The 19,490-nt window shown below is 34.0% G+C and overlaps 1 protein-coding gene across 1 annotated transcript; it reads right to left on the bottom strand.

The window, feature by feature from the left end:
- Positions 1-858: 858 nt before the first annotated feature.
- Positions 859-2,250, bottom strand: LOC149220925 (UDP-glycosyltransferase 73E1-like). The gene has a single exon (XM_089387251.1). It carries the CDS (start codon positions 2,248-2,250, stop codon positions 859-861), a length of 1,392 nt encoding a protein of 463 aa, XP_089243377.1.
- Positions 2,251-19,490: the final 17,240 nt, after the last annotated feature.

The following is a 19,490-nucleotide window of genomic DNA, read 5'->3' as shown; positions in this document are numbered from 1 at the left end:
ATAATGAAATAATTATTATTAGTTATAATGATAATAACAATATTTTTTTTGTATTGTTATTTCTATTGTTATTTATTTATCATTGGTAAATACAAATGAAGGCTTTGGCTATATCAACTACATTAATATTTTTAATGTGGTTGTGGTAGTGTATATTACTATACATTAATGTGCATTTATTACTTTACATTAATGTATGTTAATATACATTGTTATACATCAATGCACATTAATTAATATACATTAATGTGCTTTGCAATAATGTACATTGAAATATGTTGATTATAAGGCAATTTTATGTTCTTTTATAACAATAAATTTGTATATATTATTATAATTTTTTTTTTTAATATCAATCACAATAACATCTACTATAAAAATTTTCTTTTCATAAGAAATAGATGTTAAGTAGCAATCTAATTTTTTTTTTATAAGAAATAAATGTTTTGCTCCCATTTTTTTCAAAAAAAAAAAAAGATATTAAGTAGCAACCTTATTATTTTTTTTCCCATAAGAAATAGAGGTTAAGTAGCAACTATTTTCTTGGTTGGAAAAATATGATTTAAAGAAACTTTAAACAATCTAGAAGATTTTGATTTAAAACTCGAAAATAGCCGATGGAATGTCTAAACGGGACCATCTCATTTTGAAATTCCAACCTTACAAGTTACCACCTTACCGGAATGTTCCCTTTCAGTAGATTACAATTATTAGGTTACATAAACAAAGTGCAATACATGAGATACACACAAATCACAATGAAACCTGGTGTAAACTTACCCCTAAACTTTTTTATTACTGTTATTTTCTGCGCATGGATTTAATTTGAAGTTGGGTTTTTCTTGCAGTGACAGAATGTCATACAGCTTTCATGGCCAATTCCTTGAGCTTTTTACAGTTTTCCTTCAACGATTTTACTCTTTCATCTCCACTGTGATCATTGTCCATCAGAATCCTCACACATTTCTCTATTTCGTCCCTTGTAACCATTTCATCCTCCTCACGCCTCACAACCTCTATTCCAACCTTCACTTCGTCCACAAGAAGCCTCGCGTTGAAGTATTGGTCTCCCACTAATGGCCAACAGATGAGAGGAACGCCAGTGGAGATGGCTTCAAGCGCAGAGTTCCAACCACAATGACTAATAAAGGCCCCCACGGAAGGGTGAGAAAGGATTGCTAGCTGATCTGTCCATCCACTTACTATGCAGCCTCGATGCTCTGTGCGCCTGTAAAAGCCATCCAGGGTGGGATTCTTCTCACCAGAATCTTGGATTCTCAGCACCCAAAGAAATGGGTTCCCACTTGCCTCTAAACCCAACGCCATTTCTATGATCTGGGAAGAAGAGATCGAACTTTGGCTGCCAAAAGAGACGTAAACTACGGAGCCAGGGGACTGATGATCCAACCACTCTAACTCTAACTCCGCTGCGGCCAGTCGAGCCGTACTTGGCGTGGTGAGATATTGGCCACTTAGAAAAGACTTCGGTTGCAAAGGACCAATGCATCTGACGGGGCCTGCATAACGCCTCTGAAATTCATCCACATCATCTCCTTCCAATTCATGGAAGGTATTGATGACGGTCGTCCAACTTTGCTTGTTCAAATCATATAATTCTCCCCAGATTTTGAACGTCCAGTCGGTTTCGTCCGCATCGGGGAAGTTGGAGGGCATCTGAGAGCGCGAGAGAAGTGTGAGCTTCGCCTCATGGGGGATGATGTATCTGCCAGAGTTGGTCCGTTCCAGGTTGCGGGGCAGTTTGCTCCAGAGGGCGTGAAAGAGATTACTGTAATAGGGAGCACAACACTCAACATTAACCCTCGGAATTCGGAGCTTGGCGGCCATGGTTACCGTCCAGCTCAAAAGAAAGTCTGTAACGATACAGAGGGGAGGAGGATGCATGAGCCGAAACCCATCTTCGTCCTCCTCAGACAAAAGCAGTTTCTCGAATGCGTCTTGAAGAAACGTCTCATTCAAAACAACTTGCGCAGGCGGAATCTTGCTTGAAGCATAAGTTCTGCTGTCAATGGCTTCTGGCTTTATCTGGTGGGAAAGATGGAGCTCTACAATGCGAATGTTGGCTGCGTCTGCGATCTTGTTTCTTGCTATGGAGAGGGCATTACCAGACGATACGAAAAATGTGACAAGAAATCGTCGGGCAGCCAGTCTTTTGGCGAGCTCTGTGAAAGGAATGAGAGGACCAATTCCGAGGGAAGGAAGGAGAAGAAGATGAGGTGCAAGTGCAGCCATTGTACAACCCTCAAGCTCCCGCGAGACTCAGAACTGATCGGAGCTAAGTAGATGTGAATACATAAAATGCGAGTGCACCCAATTCCCCCAACCACATTTGTAGGTGTTCATGGTGTGGACTTCTTAAAAAAACATTAAAGCCGAGTCATGTGGATTTCCCGGTGTAAGGATGTGCATTTAGAAACAATTTAATTCGACTTAATGCCCCTACTTTGCATTGTTTTGGCGTGAGACCCAATGGTTGAAATCTAACCATATTTCTAGAAGGTATCCCTGGAATTTGAAGGCTGAAAATAACGCCGCAGTCTGACAATTATGCTTTTTTGCCTGGACCAAAAAAATCCTTCAAACTATCTATTGCAATAGTGGGAAAGGAGGGCCGGTTGCCAAGAACACAGATTGAGACATGACATTTTATCTTTTATAGCCATTCTTTGGTGGATGGGAGACAAAAAGATCACTGCACTTGTTTGAGGATATTCGCTGTTGGATGGGTTGACGAAAAAAGATTACTACATTTTTTTATGACATTGCTAAGAAAGTTTTGTCTGCATTTTTTTTTATGTATCATTAAAGGGAGTATGACAATAGTATGAGAATCATTTTTATATTATGAGAAAGATTCTATTTTTTAAATCATTTTTATATCATGAGAAAGATTTTATTTTTTAAATCATTTTTATATCATGAGAAAGATTTTATTTTTTAAATAAAGAAGGGGCACTTTTGGATTTTTACACATAGATCTCTGCGTGTGAAATAAACAACCATTTATAACTAATCATATTAAAGATCACGAGAATAGGCGAGGGTTAACATATATGTTATATTATTATATAGTCTTTAACCCTTGTTTCACAACTATTTATAACTAATCATATTAAAGATCACCTGAATAGGTGAGTGTTAGCATACATGCTATATTATCATATAGTCTTTTAATGTAAAGGAAGCCTTTAAATAAAATAGAATCTTACTCTCATATTTTTAGTTATTGTTTCTTCCCAAATTTAGAGAATGTCTCTGTTTGCATCCAACTCACACAATCACTAATGAATTATTATGTTTTATTATGTTTTATTGGAAGGATGGTTAAGTCAAGGCTCATCATGATTCTTAAAATTTTCATGAAAAAAAATGATATTTACTAATTTTTATTAAATATGAAGTAATATGTAACAACCCTCAGTGAAAATTCCATGTAAAAATATATAAATACCATAGATGATGGGACATGTATTCCAAGCTGAATGGTGGGCAGGACATCCTAAGAGGTGTTTATTTGGTTGTTTATTGCTAAGGAAATTGGTAAAGGCAATGTCTAAGGCATTAAAGAGGCAAAAATGTATTTTGGCACATTTATTTATAAAAATAATGGAAATTAGGAGAAAAAGAAGGTGAATTGTCGCATGTTGCATGTGAGGAGGAAAATGAAGGAAAATAATAGAAATTAGGAGAAAAATGAAGTGAAAAGTCACGTGTTGCTTGTGAGGAGGAAAATGAAGGAAAATAATAGAAAATGAAGAAAATAGAGGCCTCATTAATAAAAAGGCTTCTGAGGATCAATGGACAAGACTTGGTCAGTTTAGCTTTGGAGCTCTCTCATTATTTTCTCTCTCTCTCATACTCTTGGAGACTTAAAGTTTTTTTGGAACACTCTTGGAGGGTGTGGCATACTTGGATTCTTGGAGCAAGAAGGCAAAGGAAGAATAAGAAAGCACAAGAAGGCATCGACATCAGCAACTACATCAGATTTTCTTGCAGGTACCGAGTTGTGTGTATGATGTATTCACTAGTTTTGGCATGCATGGGACATGCATGTGGTTTCTTCATTTTGATTTATCGTTGGCATGGAGGATTGCCTAGATTGACAGTGGATTTCCTAGCCTTGCTATTTCTTGGATAACCAAGGTGATTGTGGGTTTACTTTCATTGCTTTGTTTTGGTTGGTTCTCATTTTTCCATAGCTTGGGTTGAGTTACTAGTCCTGGAAGTCCTGGTTGAACAAACGCTTTGGAAGCCCTGTAACAGCTTGGGTTAAGTTACTAGTCCTAGAAGCCCTGGTTGGACAAACGCTCTGGAAGCCTTTGGCGGGTTCAGTTACTAGTCCTAGAAGCTCTGATTGGACAAACGCTCTGGAAACCTTTGGTGGGTTGAGTTACTAGTCCTGGAAGCCTTGGTTGGACAAACGCTCTAGAAGTCGTGTATAAGATGTAGGTTGAGTTACAAGTTCTGGAAGACTTGGTTGGACAAACGCTTTGGAAGCCCTGGAAAGCTTGGATGGAGACCAATCTGATAATGGTTTTTGGTGTTGTCCGACTGTGAGGTGGAATCACTGTTTGATGGGTTGAGGTGGGTGGCCTCTGGAAGCCCTAGATGAGTTTTGATTGATGTGTTCTATGAGATCCCACATTCATGCTTGGAATATGGCACGGGGGTATTGGCTGAAGAGAGACTTGGCTCAACAAATCTATGGTCGGGGGGAATGTGGTAGTCCTATCTCTGGTTGGTTCATTGCATTTATTAATGAAAAAAATTCATTCCCTTGATTTTCATGTGCAAATGTACAGATGTATATATGGATTTTGATGGCTGATATGTTTATTGTATTTCTATTCCGACTATTATGTTGGTTTATATGCACATTTACCATGGAGGTCGTTACAGAGTGGTATTAGAGTATGGTTCAAACACTTGGATTGGATGGGGTCCATCATATGTAAAATGAAGAACAAAGGTTAAATTTTAGACCTTTGTATCATATCTGTTATAACTTTTCTTCTATGGAATATTAGAATTCGAAAATTTGTCCATACTGAAGATAAATCCCACTGATAATGTGGTAAAAATTTTAGATATTAGTTCACAATACTTTAGGAACTATGATCTAAGGAAGATGACCTTCCTGAATGCACCTTTAAACAGGTCATGTTGGAATTTCTGCAATAACTTTTCTTCTGTAGGCTTTCAGAAGTTGAAAAATCGTCCATATTGAGGGGAAATATCAATGATTATGTGGTAGCAATTTCAAATATTGGGTCGCAATATTTTAGGATATATGAGTAGAGGGAGTTGAGCCTTTTGAATGCTCCTAAAATCAGGTCTCAAACAGGTCACGCTGAAATTTTTGTTATAACTTTTATTTTGGGCACTCTCAGGTGTTGAAATGTTTTCCACAATGAGAGGAAGTCCCAATTATATTGTGATAAAAATTTCAAACATTTATTTGCTATATTTTAGGAGATATGACTAGTGTAAATCGAGCTTTCTGGATACTCCTAGAATTGTGCACGAAATAGGATTGTGTTGGTATTTTTGTTATAATTTTTCATCTATAAAATCTCAATTACTAAAACTTGAACCATAGTGAGGGATAATTCCACTGATCATATGGTTCAGTTTCCATAACTTATACTACTACAGTTTAGGATATATGCATTAAATCATTCACTATATTAGTTTGCATGCAAAGTGTTTGATGAAATATTTAAATGGTTTAATGATTAATTCCATACAAACTGTTTGATAAAATGCCCCAATGAGTATGTTGTTTTTGGTTGGGGATAGTATTGATGTGTAATAGTATTGTTGTAGTTGATATATTCTTACTTGTATGCAAATATTTTTCTATATTAGTTTGCATGTACAGTGTTTGAAGAAATTCTTACATGCAAATGTAATAGTATAGTAGCTGTTTGAAGAAAAATGTATAAGTATGGTAATTGTTTGAAGAAAATGTTTTTTTTTTTTGGATGGGATAGTATTGTAGTATGATAATATGGATGTAGCTAATTTATGTCTATTTTCATGCAAATAATTTGAAGAGTTGCATGTAGAGAATTTGAAAGGTTGTATGCAAATAATTTGAAAAGTTGCATGTAAGGAAATCAATCTAAACTTTGAAACAGGAACTGATATTGTTGCCCATTTCGTAGAGATAGCAAAAAAGTGACCTGATTTTGAAAAGGGGTGATGCAGAACACACATGTTTTTTTAGAGCATAGTTTTTGTCATTTTAATTTTTTTATGTACATTACGTTTTAGAATGGTAGTGATTTTCATGCTGATTTAAAAAAGTGGGTATTCTACATCAGACCCTTCTTTTAAAAGACCTATTTTTTGACTTTAAATTTTCTAATGTATGAAATGTAAATAATTATTTTGTAAATTTAATAATTTTTGAAGTGGTCATTTTCTTCACATTTTCTTGTTTTTTATTTTTATTTTATTTTTTTTGTAGTGAGGTTTTTATTGTTTTGCATTTTTAAATTAGAAGGTCGATATTTTGAATTTTCAATATTCTACATATTTATACATCCTTAATTAATTTTTCAATCTACATGAAATAATTGTTTCTAAAAAACAATATTTTTTAACAATGGACATAAAAATAACCATTTTTAACATAAATATAACTAAAAAACTACACGTTTTGATAATTTTTTGCTAGAATTGATATGTCAAAATCAAAAATTTTATATGAAAATTTTAACTAAAAAGGGTTAAATAATAGTTTTTTTTATGAATTTCATGTAAAAAAAATAATAATAATCACCTTTTTTTTTCAAAAAATAATGATTAACTTAAAAATTAATGCGAAAATCACATATTACAAATATTGAACGTATAACAACTTTAATTGAGTGTTTACTCTTCTCATAAAATGTCAAAGTCAAAACATTGCAAAGCTTGATTTCTAAGCATAACTTAAATTTAATCAACAATGTCACGTAATCCAAACTCTTCGTCCTCTAGAGTTTCATTATTTTCTTCTTCCAAAATATTTTCTGCTTCCTTTTGCTCATTTTCCTCTTCTAATGGATCTTTGATGTCTGTGAATCTCCCAATGTATGTCTTTCCAAACATTCCATGTAATGGTGACGTTGGGGTTCCTTTGCCTTTTTTGCCAGACGTCATTCACTAAAGTCCCCTTTCTTCAACTCAATTTCTTGCATTGCATCTGGAAGAAATTGAAGAGCATTAATTCTTTGTTGAATGAAATTGCACTGTATTGGATCGTTTTCAATTGCAATGCAATGTCTTCCTTTTTGAAGGCAACATGCTAGTGTTGTACCTAATTATCAAGCACAAAAGAAATAATGAAGTAAATTAGTACAATGACATATAAATTAATAAATACCATATTGAAATTCAATTCCATATAATAAAACTTACCTGAGCTAGAAAATAAATCCAAAACCCAATCTCCTTCATTTGACTGCCGCAAAGACATGGCTAAATCAAGCTCCTAAATAACATCGGGTTACATTATTTAAGTGCTCAAATAGCTCGATCGAGTGCTTAAAAAGGGCTCAATTGAGCAATCATTTTTTCCACCCAAAAGTGTCATCTCTTGGAGTGAAATCATATCATATGTAGCTAAAGGCTAGACAAAATATGTTTGAGATAGAGGCATAAATAATCATAATACCTACACATATCCCTTATACAGGGATTTAGAACACCAGTCATTCAACCAATACAATTTAATATGTAATTCCATTTATTGATATTATCTTTTGGGATGTTTTTATAAAAAAAATTGAAAGGTTGTTAATATCCTTTCCTCTTATTGTTGCATTTATCCATACTTTAGTGATTAATAACTTCATAAATGAAACTAGAAATTGGTGAAGATAAATTGTGAAAACCAAGACTTACCCATTATGATCACTAGTTAAAAATGGTAGCAAGATCTTTGCATCAAAGAGGACACCACCGGGTAAGATTTTGACAAACCTTATTTAATGTAGTTGTTAGTCTATATAGACTATGATGCTTTTAGTTTTGATTTGTTAATATATTTGTTTTAAAAGAAAAAAATAAAAATAAATTTAGTACCAAAGATAACATTTTTAATATAATTAAACTCAATTTTTAATTTTTATTTAAAAATCTCATCTAATTTAATCTTGTTTTTCATTTTTATTTAAATTAACTAAATATTTCATTATCACAATCTTATATATATATAATTCCATTTATTGATATTATCTTTCGGGATGTTTTTATAAAAAAAATTGAAAGGTTGTTAATATCCTCTCCTCTTATTGTTGCATTTATCCATACTTTAATGATTAATAACTTCATAAATGAAACTAGAAATTGGTGAAGATAAATTGTGAAAACCAAGACTTACCCATTATGATCACTAGTTAAAAATGGTAGCAAGATCTTTGCATCAAAGAGGACACCACTGGGTAAGATTTTGACAAACCTTATTTAATGTAGTTGTTAGTCTATATAGACTATGATGCTTTCTGTTTTGATTTGTTAATATATTTGTTTTAAAAGAAACAAATAAAGATAAATTTAGTACCAAAGATAACAATTTTTAATATAATTGTTTGGGGCGATTCTCAGAATCGCCAGGTGGTGGGGCGATTCTGAGAATCACTATTATCACCATTTTAAATGCTGATAATGTTATATGTTGAGACTGTTATTATTATTTATATGTATTCTTGTCTGTAGGCGTATACTCTATATCCTGGATTGAGTTACTTCTATGGATAGTCTATAGATATGTCAATTGGCTTGTAAAGCGTTTGTTCATGAATATTACTGTAAAGCATTTGAAACCTCGGTAAATTAACATTACTTTCAATCATAAACAATGGACTCTATTATTTGAGTATATTCAACATGATTCTCGGTGATCAGTGGTTTATATGAATATATGTAGAGCCTCCGATGCCCTGGGTTTTTTAAGAAATACTGGGTGCAATTCAGAATCATGTTATTAGGGGGGCGAGGGCTTTGATTTTAGTATTTGTGGTTGAAACTATCCGTTGCTCTTTCTGGGAATTTTGTTTTGTTATTAAATCAAATCCAACATTTTCTATATCACAGAAATTTCACTGCTCTCAACGACACGGCAGCCGTGGGGGGTCTTATTGGAATGATGGGACATATTCAGGAATCAGAAGGATTATCACCACCACAAATGGAAATAATTGGTTAACTTCAATTCAACTGCATTATGCTCTGGAAGGGGATGCAAGTGTCAAGGATAAATATATCAAGGCCCTTCCGCATGGTCTCGGATTCGTACAGGACAACCGAATCGTATGGTAAGTAGTGTTTTATGCCCTTGATTGTAATTCAGTTGTAAATTTGTGTTATTGATACTTTCAATTAAAAAATCTAATGGTTCGCTTTGTGAGTAAGCTGTGAGATAACCCCAAAAGGGTTAATGATGAGAGCATCATACTCAATCACATGAATTGTATAAGTTAAACCTTCCAATACATAAAAACACTGAAAATAAGTATTTCTACTGATTACTAGTTTTGCTGCCCTGTGCATGCATGTGTGCAGTACGATTTAAACTATCCAAAGGAGTTCCTCACCAAAATCAGTGGACGCCTTGGAAAATATGGACCAAACGAAGTGATCATTTCTTTGACATTTCATACGAATCAAAGGGATCATGGACCATGCGGGCTGGAAGCAGGAACTTATTTGAGTATATTCAACATGATTCTCGGTGATCAGTGGTTTATGTGAATATATGTAGAGCCTCCGATGCCCTGGGTTTTTTAAGAAATACTGGGTGCAATTCAGAATCATGTTATTAGGGGGGCGAGGGCTTCCACCTTGGTGTTAGTTATTTATTGGGTTTGTTGGGCCGATCGAAGCTGGAATTAACAGAAATATCATTCTTGGGGCATGCCATTTCAGGGATTTTTAGGAAGATCCCAACCAACGTGCATTGAGAATTAACCCTGGGCTAATTGAAGTAAACTTTCACCAGCATATGGCAAAATCACAATATAATAAACAAAAATATTACTGTAATGATAATTGTCCCTCTTAAGATGATAAGAGGGTCGGCTTTGATTCCTAATATTATTACAGTGATGATTACTGTTAATCTAAATGTTGAGAAGACAGTGAGTTTGTGCTTTATGTGTGCACAGGGAGTGCAACACAAACCTTGAAACAATATATATTGAATATCATTATAATAATTCTTCAGGTTCTGTCGCATTGTTCTAAGTGGAAATCACCAAAAAATGAACAAATTAAATTAATGCCATTGAAATTCAAGAGCCCAAAGATTTTCAGGTTCTGTAAACATCCTACCTCTGGTCAAGTCTTGGTGCTATGAACATCACAACTTCGTATTGACCCTTTTAACTGGCAAACAGTTTCAAGCCCTTCCTGTTAGATCCTTACTCCTTCCATTGTTAAATGAGAGATGCGGTCAGATGCATTGAAGCTAATTAGCTTAACACGTTAGAAAGGGTTTACTCGGTCAAATCTCCATATAAAATTGACGACTCTTGGATGGTAATTCACCAAAGTATCCAAGTGAAAGAAAGGCTTGCAAAGTCTATTTTCGGTGATAATAGTGATTCTCAGAATTGTCGGGTGGTGGCGCAATTCTTAGAATCGCTTAGCCACCACCCGGGTGGTGGCAGGGCGGTGGCTGGGCGATTCTCAGAATCGCCCACCATCTGGCGATTCTGAGAATCACTATTATCACCATTTTAAATGCCGATAATGTTATATGTTGAGACTGTTATTATTATTTATATGTATTCTTGTCTATAGGCGTATACTCTATATCCTGGATTGAGTTACTTCTATGGATAGTCTATAGATATGTCAATTGGCTTGTAAAGCGTCTGTTCCTGCGCCAACCATGGGAAGAGCAGAAAATGAAGCTTCTTCTTATCACCGTCACCGTCCATCTGGATGGAGGATATATGTAATTTGGGTGGTTATCTCTGATTTCTGCGTTGAATTTATAGATGAAAATAGTGGCTTGCTTTTTAACAATGGATAGAGAATACTCAGTCAGGGCAGCAAATAGGAAAAGAAAAGAAGTGATATGCTCGACATTTTGCATTGAAGACAAAAGTTGCATTCAAACCTGAGATGTTAAGATTGATACCATTGTAAACCTGTGAAGTGTGACTGCGTTTTTCTTTTTCTAATACTTTTCTATCTTCTAAAATATCATTTAAAATGGGTTAAATATTTTTTTTAAAATTATACTTTTTTTACATATATATGGGGGTTAATTAGCTTTTTCATGGGATAACTCCAAAAGGGAAATCGGAAAAGCAACCTAGCGGTGTGTCTCAGTCAGATTTCCATTGCAGATTTTAGTGAAGCTTTTGCTGAGAGGGAGGTTAGCAATATGATGGTGTTTAAACAAAATACTATATCTTCAAGAAAATTACATTCTCCAAAACTTTTGTTTTGCCATCATATAACATTTTACATGCATAAATCTAAGGGTTATACCTTGTTTAACCACTATATTGTATTTTATAAAACATATTCACACTGTATTTTATTAGATGTACCTTATTTTCTTCCCAGTGGTTATACCTTGTTTCTTTCAATAGCCCTTGCAATTATTTCATAAAAAATAGTTGTAGTAAATTTATATAACAACATTGTAGCCCTAGTAATAGATTTATTTTCTACAAATAGTATATTTGTTGAATTGAATTTTTGCAGACATAAAAAACTAGTTTTATCATTGTAAGAATTTTTAATTGTTAAATTGAATTTAAACTATTGTACATATTAGTATTAATTGTTGACTAGTTTAATTGAGCCAATTATAGTATGTAATTACCTCTATATCACTTGTTAATAATTGGTAATTGTTAATAATTGGTAAATTCACTTAGAGACCAGTAAACGTGAAATGAATAGCCAAATTGAAAGCTCATGACACAACATTGATATATAAAGTAGATTCTATATAAGAGATTGTAGGAGCTTGTCACGTGCAATAGATTTGGATTATTGATCCGACCATTAATTCAATGGATGGTGTTTGACATGAAGAGATTGAAATATGTTACTCATGAAGTAGATGGTGGGATTGAAACAAAAAAAACATAGCACCGTTGATGTTGATGTTATGGTTGAGAACATGTTGAATTTATACTTAGGAAAGAAAAATGATATTCTACCAAAAACATTAATGTGTTTTTTTCCTCATAAACAACTTTGTTTGGCACATAAAAATTTGGTTTTACTAGCATTTTTTTAAAAGTTTGAAAATTGACCCTAAAAAAAAATCATCGTTCCAGTATCATCACTTTTTCGTTTTGAAGCTATATTTTGCACAAAAATTTCATAGTAAATTTCGTAGTCACTGCCATTTTTAAAACATGTTCAAAATTGACCCCTAAAAAATAAAATCATCATTCTAGTATACGCACTTTTCGTTTTTAGCACTGTTTTTGATGTTTTTTCGAGGTTTTTTGACGAGAGTTCCCGTTTTGAGTTTATAGTTCCCCTTTCAAAGTTTACATAGATGGAAATGGAAAAGTGGCATGTTTTTAGTTATTATGTTACAAGTGGAATAAGTGCAATGTTTTGACTTAATCTCTTACAAATGTAGGAGAAATAAAAATCAATTTCTTTTCAAGTATTGTTAAATTTAATAGAGCTTTGGAGATCCCATTTCCATAATTAGGCATTGGAGATCGGGCCATTATAGTAGCTTCCTCATTCTACCTTAGTGTGGACCATGGCTAGTAAGGGGGTATGCTTATAGGTTGTTAGTATTGGTGAATGATGATTTCAAATTAATAGACACTATGTCTTGATTTTTTGAATATGTGACTCACTGTGTATGAATTATATGTTGCTTACATGTTGATTTCATGATACCTACTTACATCCTTGTATGTTAGGTTACATTTTTTAATATTTTAATTACATGTATCAGTCTTGTAGGTTGATTACAAGAATTGATCGCTTATGTTCGACTACATGCGTTTATGCGTAGGTGTAGTTGATTTGGCATTGCTTATGCATACTATTGGTTGCATGTGGCAATGTGTACAATGGAGTAATGGTTGTTGTCATGCATGAGGTCATGGTTTGTGTAGTTGATATGGTCATTCATTGATGACTGGACTCTAGCTGGAATGATGTGTATATGGTTTGGTACTCATTTTTTATGTGTGTATATGCAGTTGTTATGCATGTATGGTCTTGGTTATAGTTTGAATAGTAGGTCAAGCATGCCTTGTGAAGTCATTATATTCAATTTAGGTCATCATAGTGCTATTGGATGTTATGAAGCTAATATGTCGGTTGAGATAGAGCAAGAGGTGTAGATCATTATAATGAGGTTGCAGCATTGAACTTTGGGGTAAGAGAAGATCATCATATAGGTATTGTATGTTCGGCATGTAGGTATGTAAGTTAGGGATTTTTTTATGCATTAGGTTTATATACATTAGGTTTATGTACATGTCTTTTGATGTTATGGTTACATTCATGATAGATGTTGGTTGATTAGTGTAGTTATATGCACATGTGTCAGATAGTCAAGAATGATAGTAACATGTAGTTGTATGCATTGCTATTGTTGTTTTATATTAGATAACATGATGATTATGTTGTATGTTGTTTATGAGTATGATATATAGCTTATTGTTGTTATATGCTATTAAATTGATGATTAGAGTCATTTCATTGAGATATTGATGTTATAATTTGGATTGGTCATATGTGTGATAGTTATGTTCATTGCATTGAAGATATTCATGTTATATGTATTGTGTTAACTTGGTTTGGCCTATGCAGATGGTTATGGTTGCAATATTCAGGTATGAGCCGACATATTTGTGATATGGTGTCGTACTAATCTAGATTGATCATACATATGTGATTGTTATGCATGAACAACAAATGCTTATGAGTGTATGACGTGAACATGTTAGTTAGTTACTATTAGAGATATCATGATTTATGCTTGAGTTGATATGTTGTAAAGTTGTATCATGCTAACCTAGCTTTATTGTGTAGACAAGATAGCCTCCCCTGATGTACATTAAGGTATGAGTTTTCTTATGTCATATATTTGGTATTTGAAAGTTGATTATGTCATCTAGTTTATTTATTTAATATAGTATGAATGTTTGATGAATTGCATAATATGAGCATGTGTTCAAATGATCTTGTTTTAAGATGATTGTACTAAATATATGTGTTGAGACAATTGATATGTACTTGAGTATATTAGGTGATAGTTGTAATATTATGACTAATTACTATGAGTTGACTATGGATTATGACATTATTGTTTGTAAAAGTTGATTTCAAATTGATATGATTTTCTTGATATTTGGAACATGTGTTTGACATGTGTGAGCATGATGCAGGGAGTTTCATCACAAGAGAGGTTGCCATGAAATCTTAAAGAAGGCTCGAGTTGAGATTTCCTTTGGAACAATGGGGATTGAATCATGGTGTTTGTTGTTAGTCTTGTTCTTTTGGTCTTTTATGAATTGTTGAGCTTGATTTGTGGCTTTGCTTATGTCTAGTGTATGACCATACAACTTCGTTTGCGGAGTCATGTTGTTATTGGTTTTTATGGTCTTCTTCTTGTTTGTTTCTTGTCTTGCCTTTTATGTTTTGAGTCTTGGGAATTGGTTGGGAAAGAGGAAAGTTAATGGAGCTCAGGGAGAGCTATGTGGTACTCAATAAGTAATGTAAGACATGGATGGAGCTCAGTGTATGAGTAAGCGTAGCGGAAGGTAAGACTATGATAGTTGGTTGGATTGGTTGGGTCCATTGTGGTAAATGGACAATTGCAGCGCAGACACAAGAAATGTAACCAAAAAAGGTAAAGTAAATGGATAAGAGGTGTCATATGCTTTGGCTATGTTGGGAAAATTTTCTCTCAATTCCTGTGCATAAATAAGGAAGTTCTCTTAACCTAGACCTTATGTTATCTGATAATTATTTTATGATCATGATTATGTTGAAGTTTATATATGTATACATGTATGCATGTATGTATGTTGTTGTATGACATGATCATGATTATTTTATGCTAATGTTTATAGATGCATGTATGTATCCATGTATCTATGTTACTGTCTGACAGGGTTTTCAGGGATCATTCTTGTGAATGAATGATTGCTTATGTATGAGAACAACATGAAGAGGTTCTTGGTCTTACGAGGAATCAATTAGGAAGAATAGTCACGAAAAATATACGAGGTCAATATCATGTGGATATTATTTGATATTGTATACTTGTATTATGCTTATGTCTATGTTATAACATGTAATGTTGAAGAATACATCAACAAAGTGAAACCAATGTGGTCTGTGGCATGCTAGGATAAACATGGATGAGATACCGGAAGCAGGGTTTCTTGGTAGAGTCAGTGTGGTTCTGGATGAGTGGTACTACTTTAATGCATATGTTGTATATGTTGCACATGTTGCATATATGATGTGTGCACTTGTGGTGTTGTGTATACATAGCATGTGTACATGTTATTTATGCAATGTTATGTACATGATGGTACAAATAGGGTTGTGTGAATATTGCATATGGGGTGTTGTATACATATTGTATTGTCTTCATGATGTATATGTGATGTGTGTGCATATGGTGCTCTGTGCATGTTGGATATGCAGTGTTGTGTATGGATGATGCTATGTACATGTTGGATATGTAGTGCTATGTATATTTGGTGTTGCGTGCATGTTGTACATATGGTGTTGTGTGCATGATTATATAAGTGGTGTTGTGAGCATGTGGTGTCGTGTACATGTTGTACATAGGGTGCTATGAGCATGCGGTGTTGTGTACATGTCGTGCATGTGATGCTATGTACATATGGTGTCGCGTACACATCATGCGTGTGGTACTGTGTACATGTGGTATTGTGTACACATTGTACAGTGGTGTAGTGTACATGTGGCATTGTGTACACATTGTGCAGGTGGCGCCGTGTACATGTGATGTTGTGAACATGTTGTGCAGGTGGTGCAGTGTATAAGTGGTACTATGTACATGTTGTACATATGGTACTGGTGTACGTGTGGTATTGTGTGCATATCGTTGATGTTGTGTTATGGGCATGTGGTATTATGCATCATGTAGTCATGGTATTGTGGCGTGTGTACACGTTGTGTAGTACTCTGTGTAGGTACATGCATTGGGTGGTATTTCATATCAGGTATAGGTGCATGTATTGTGTTATACACAAGATGTAGGCATATGTGTTGAGTTGTTTCGTACACTGGGTGTAGGTGTATGTGTTGTAAGTTAGGTGTAGATGCATGTGTTGCATGTCATATGTGGTTGTATGTGTTTGATGCACACTATGCGTATGTGCACATGGTTGAGGAGAAGGCACTGGATGTTTGTCGAGTGTGGCAACCAATCCAATGTGTTACAGAAAGAATCAAGGTAGAAGTAAGGATTGGGGAAGGATAACTATCGGTATTGTATTTCGGTTTTAGTATGCATGTGATTTATGATTTTGGCCCATGATGATTACATGTGATCTATGATTTTGATTTATGATGGTTACATATCATTTATGATTTTGATGGTTATGTTTGAGCTATGATGTGATATTTTTATGCATGTTGACTTGGTCAAATATGCTGGTTTGACTTGTTATGACAGGAAGCGAACATGATTGCAAATGTACTGTATTGACGAGCTACCAATGAGGTATGATGTGAATTTATTTTAATTTATTTTAAAACTAATGGAACCTATGTTTGTGGTACAGGAATCATGAACATGCCCGGTTAGGTAGTGGAAATCAACTACAAGAATTAGCAGCTTGATATGGTGGTTTGGTGGTTTCTTATCGTGGTTTGGTAGTTGCTTTATGATGGTTTAATATTTTGTCTATGTTGGTTTAGTATATGCTTTATGGTGATTGATATATGCTTTATGATGGTTGATATATGCTTTTTGTTGGTTGATACATGCTATATGATGTTTTGATATATGCCTTATGATGTTTTGATATATGCTATATGATGATTAGTGTATGATTGATATTTGCTTGGTATATGATTTGGCATATGTTTTGGTATATATATTTTGATGATGTTGTTATATGAACATCTGTGTATGGATGTAAATATTGTAACGAGCTACGTTATAAAGCTCCACTATGTGGTATGGGTGTAATGTTGTTTTGCTATCATGTGGTTATGTTATCATGATGTTATGACGGCATATGAGTTTTCTTAAGCAGAATGATCATTGTAATTACTGTAATGAGTTGTGTTATAAATCTCCGCTATGTGATATGTTGTCATTTCGTTATGAAGTTATGACTTGAACAGATCTTTCATTGTAAACAAGGAAAATTTTAAGAACCTCCCTAAATTTATATGTATAATAAACAGGCGAATCCCCATAATACATAGGAAAAATGGAAGGCAATTTTATTAATAATATAATATGTATATATATATATATATATATATATATATATATATATATATATATATATATATATATATATATATATATATATATATATATTTGGCAAATCTCTCACCAGATTATATTATCTTGTAAAATAATGGCGAATCACTAGTACAAAATGGCGAATCACGAAGAAATCCAAGGGTTGTTACAGTCGCTTGGCACCAAGAGGGTATTCAAGAAGAAACTATAAAATAACTTGACTACATTGTTGGAGAATCATAAGAGCTTAACTAGTTACCATCAAACATGCCACTCTAGTGACTAAATCATACAGATCTGGAACCAACAGTTTCCACCTAACAATTTCTTTCAAAAGTGATAGTGCAATGATAGTTGAGATACTCTCTAAATTTATAAAGAGTGGACATTGGAGAAGCATCTTTAATGGATCATTTGAGATGGTTGTATTTGCATGTCTCAAAAGCATAACAAGTAAATCAATAGAAGACTGCATTAAGGCACTGTCACTCTTTCCTGATGTTAGGACCATTTAAAATCTAAGGAGGTAATATTGCTACTGTGAATATCAATAGATGGAAGGGGAAGTCTCAATAGTCAAACCAAACATTTCACAAAATGTGATATAACTCCTTCATACTTAGATTTGAGACAATGCCCTAATAGTTGTATAAAAGGGTCTAACATCACTATTAAATATTAATCACTCTTAGCTACTTTTAGTTTTTTCATATGGTTCTCAAGAAGTCTCAATGAAAACACTAAAATTAGATACCTATTGGGTGTATCTAGCTTATAATCAGTAGGTCCCTTCATTGAATTTTTATATGAGTCCAATGATCTTGAAGATGTTAGGCTAGGTTTAATAAACAAAGCAGTCTTCCTACCCATATTTTCTTCCTCCATACCATCCTCAATCAATCCATATACAAAAAAGATATAAATTTGTCTGACTTAATGATGCATTAGCCTAGAGATTGGTTGCTAAATAGTGTAACATGGACTCAATCTTAACTTTTTCTTTTGGTGTAAGTGTTCTATGAAGGTTGCATCTAACATTTACCAACAATGTACTAGCATGCATAGAGAAAGTAATACTCTGAGGAATTAACTGCAAACTTTCAAAATATTTGGTACTCCTTGTCTCCTTCACTTTGAAGGAAATTTTTTCAACTTCCTTTTCTTCGGCGACTTCTCCCATGATATCATTTTCTGCAACTTCTAGAAGTTGTTGCACACAATAATCAATATTTCCAATGTCTAGGGAAGATGAAACTTTCGATAAGACAAGGGGACAAAAAAATTAATATGTATATATACATATTAATTATATATAATGTATACCTTAGTCAAAGTCAAAGTCATGTTCACTAGGTTTGTCGTTGCCAATATCAATCCAAGGAAAAAACAAATTGTCATTAATTTAGTATAGCAAAACTATGCCCACAAGGCTTTGGATTGACGGTGAATAGATGCACTGTTAAGACACTCAGTCACCAATTCAAATCCCTCGTGGATGTTTACCCCAAAAACTATATAATAAGCAAGAAACATAACTGCCCCGGATAACCAGATTGGTTAAGAGCAACATGCTCCAAAACAAAAACAAGGGTCAAATGTGCAAAGCAGAAACAACTTAATCCACCTATCTATTTGGTTGTAGTGGTTCCTCATACTCAAGGTGCAAACCACAACGTAGTGAAAAATTCCTTCAAGATGCAAACACATTGAGGTTTGTGCCTTGAGTTTTCTACTTCCTCTTAGCACTAAATAGATCCCGAGCTTAAGATGGATCCATCATAAGAAAGAATCTTCCCTTTTTTGTCATTTGGAACATTATGCATACACTCATGCATGGACACACAAAGTAATGGACATATCCCCCATCTAGGTTGTAGAATATACCTCTTGCAGCCATTAGGACTAAAACCAATCAAAAAATCTACTTGACATAAATTGAGCACCCCCCAACAACTCGGGCAGCAGCATGGTATTCACCCATTGGATGAAGACTTTGTATTATAACTAGAAATTTCCC

Source organism: Pinus tabuliformis, chromosome Q (assembly GCF_031772625.1).
Source record: "Pinus tabuliformis cultivar Carrire ecotype Pingquan chromosome Q, CPIR1, whole genome shotgun sequence".
NCBI classification, from domain to species: Eukaryota; Viridiplantae; Streptophyta; class Pinopsida; order Pinales; family Pinaceae; genus Pinus; species Pinus tabuliformis.
This window is presented reverse-complemented; position numbering and strand designations above follow the sequence as displayed.

Excerpts from the sequence above, each read along its gene's own strand:
- LOC149220925 (XM_089387251.1), bottom strand. The coding sequence starts at position 2,250 with ATGGCTGCACTTGCACCTCATCTTCTTCTCCTTCCTTCCCTCGGAATT.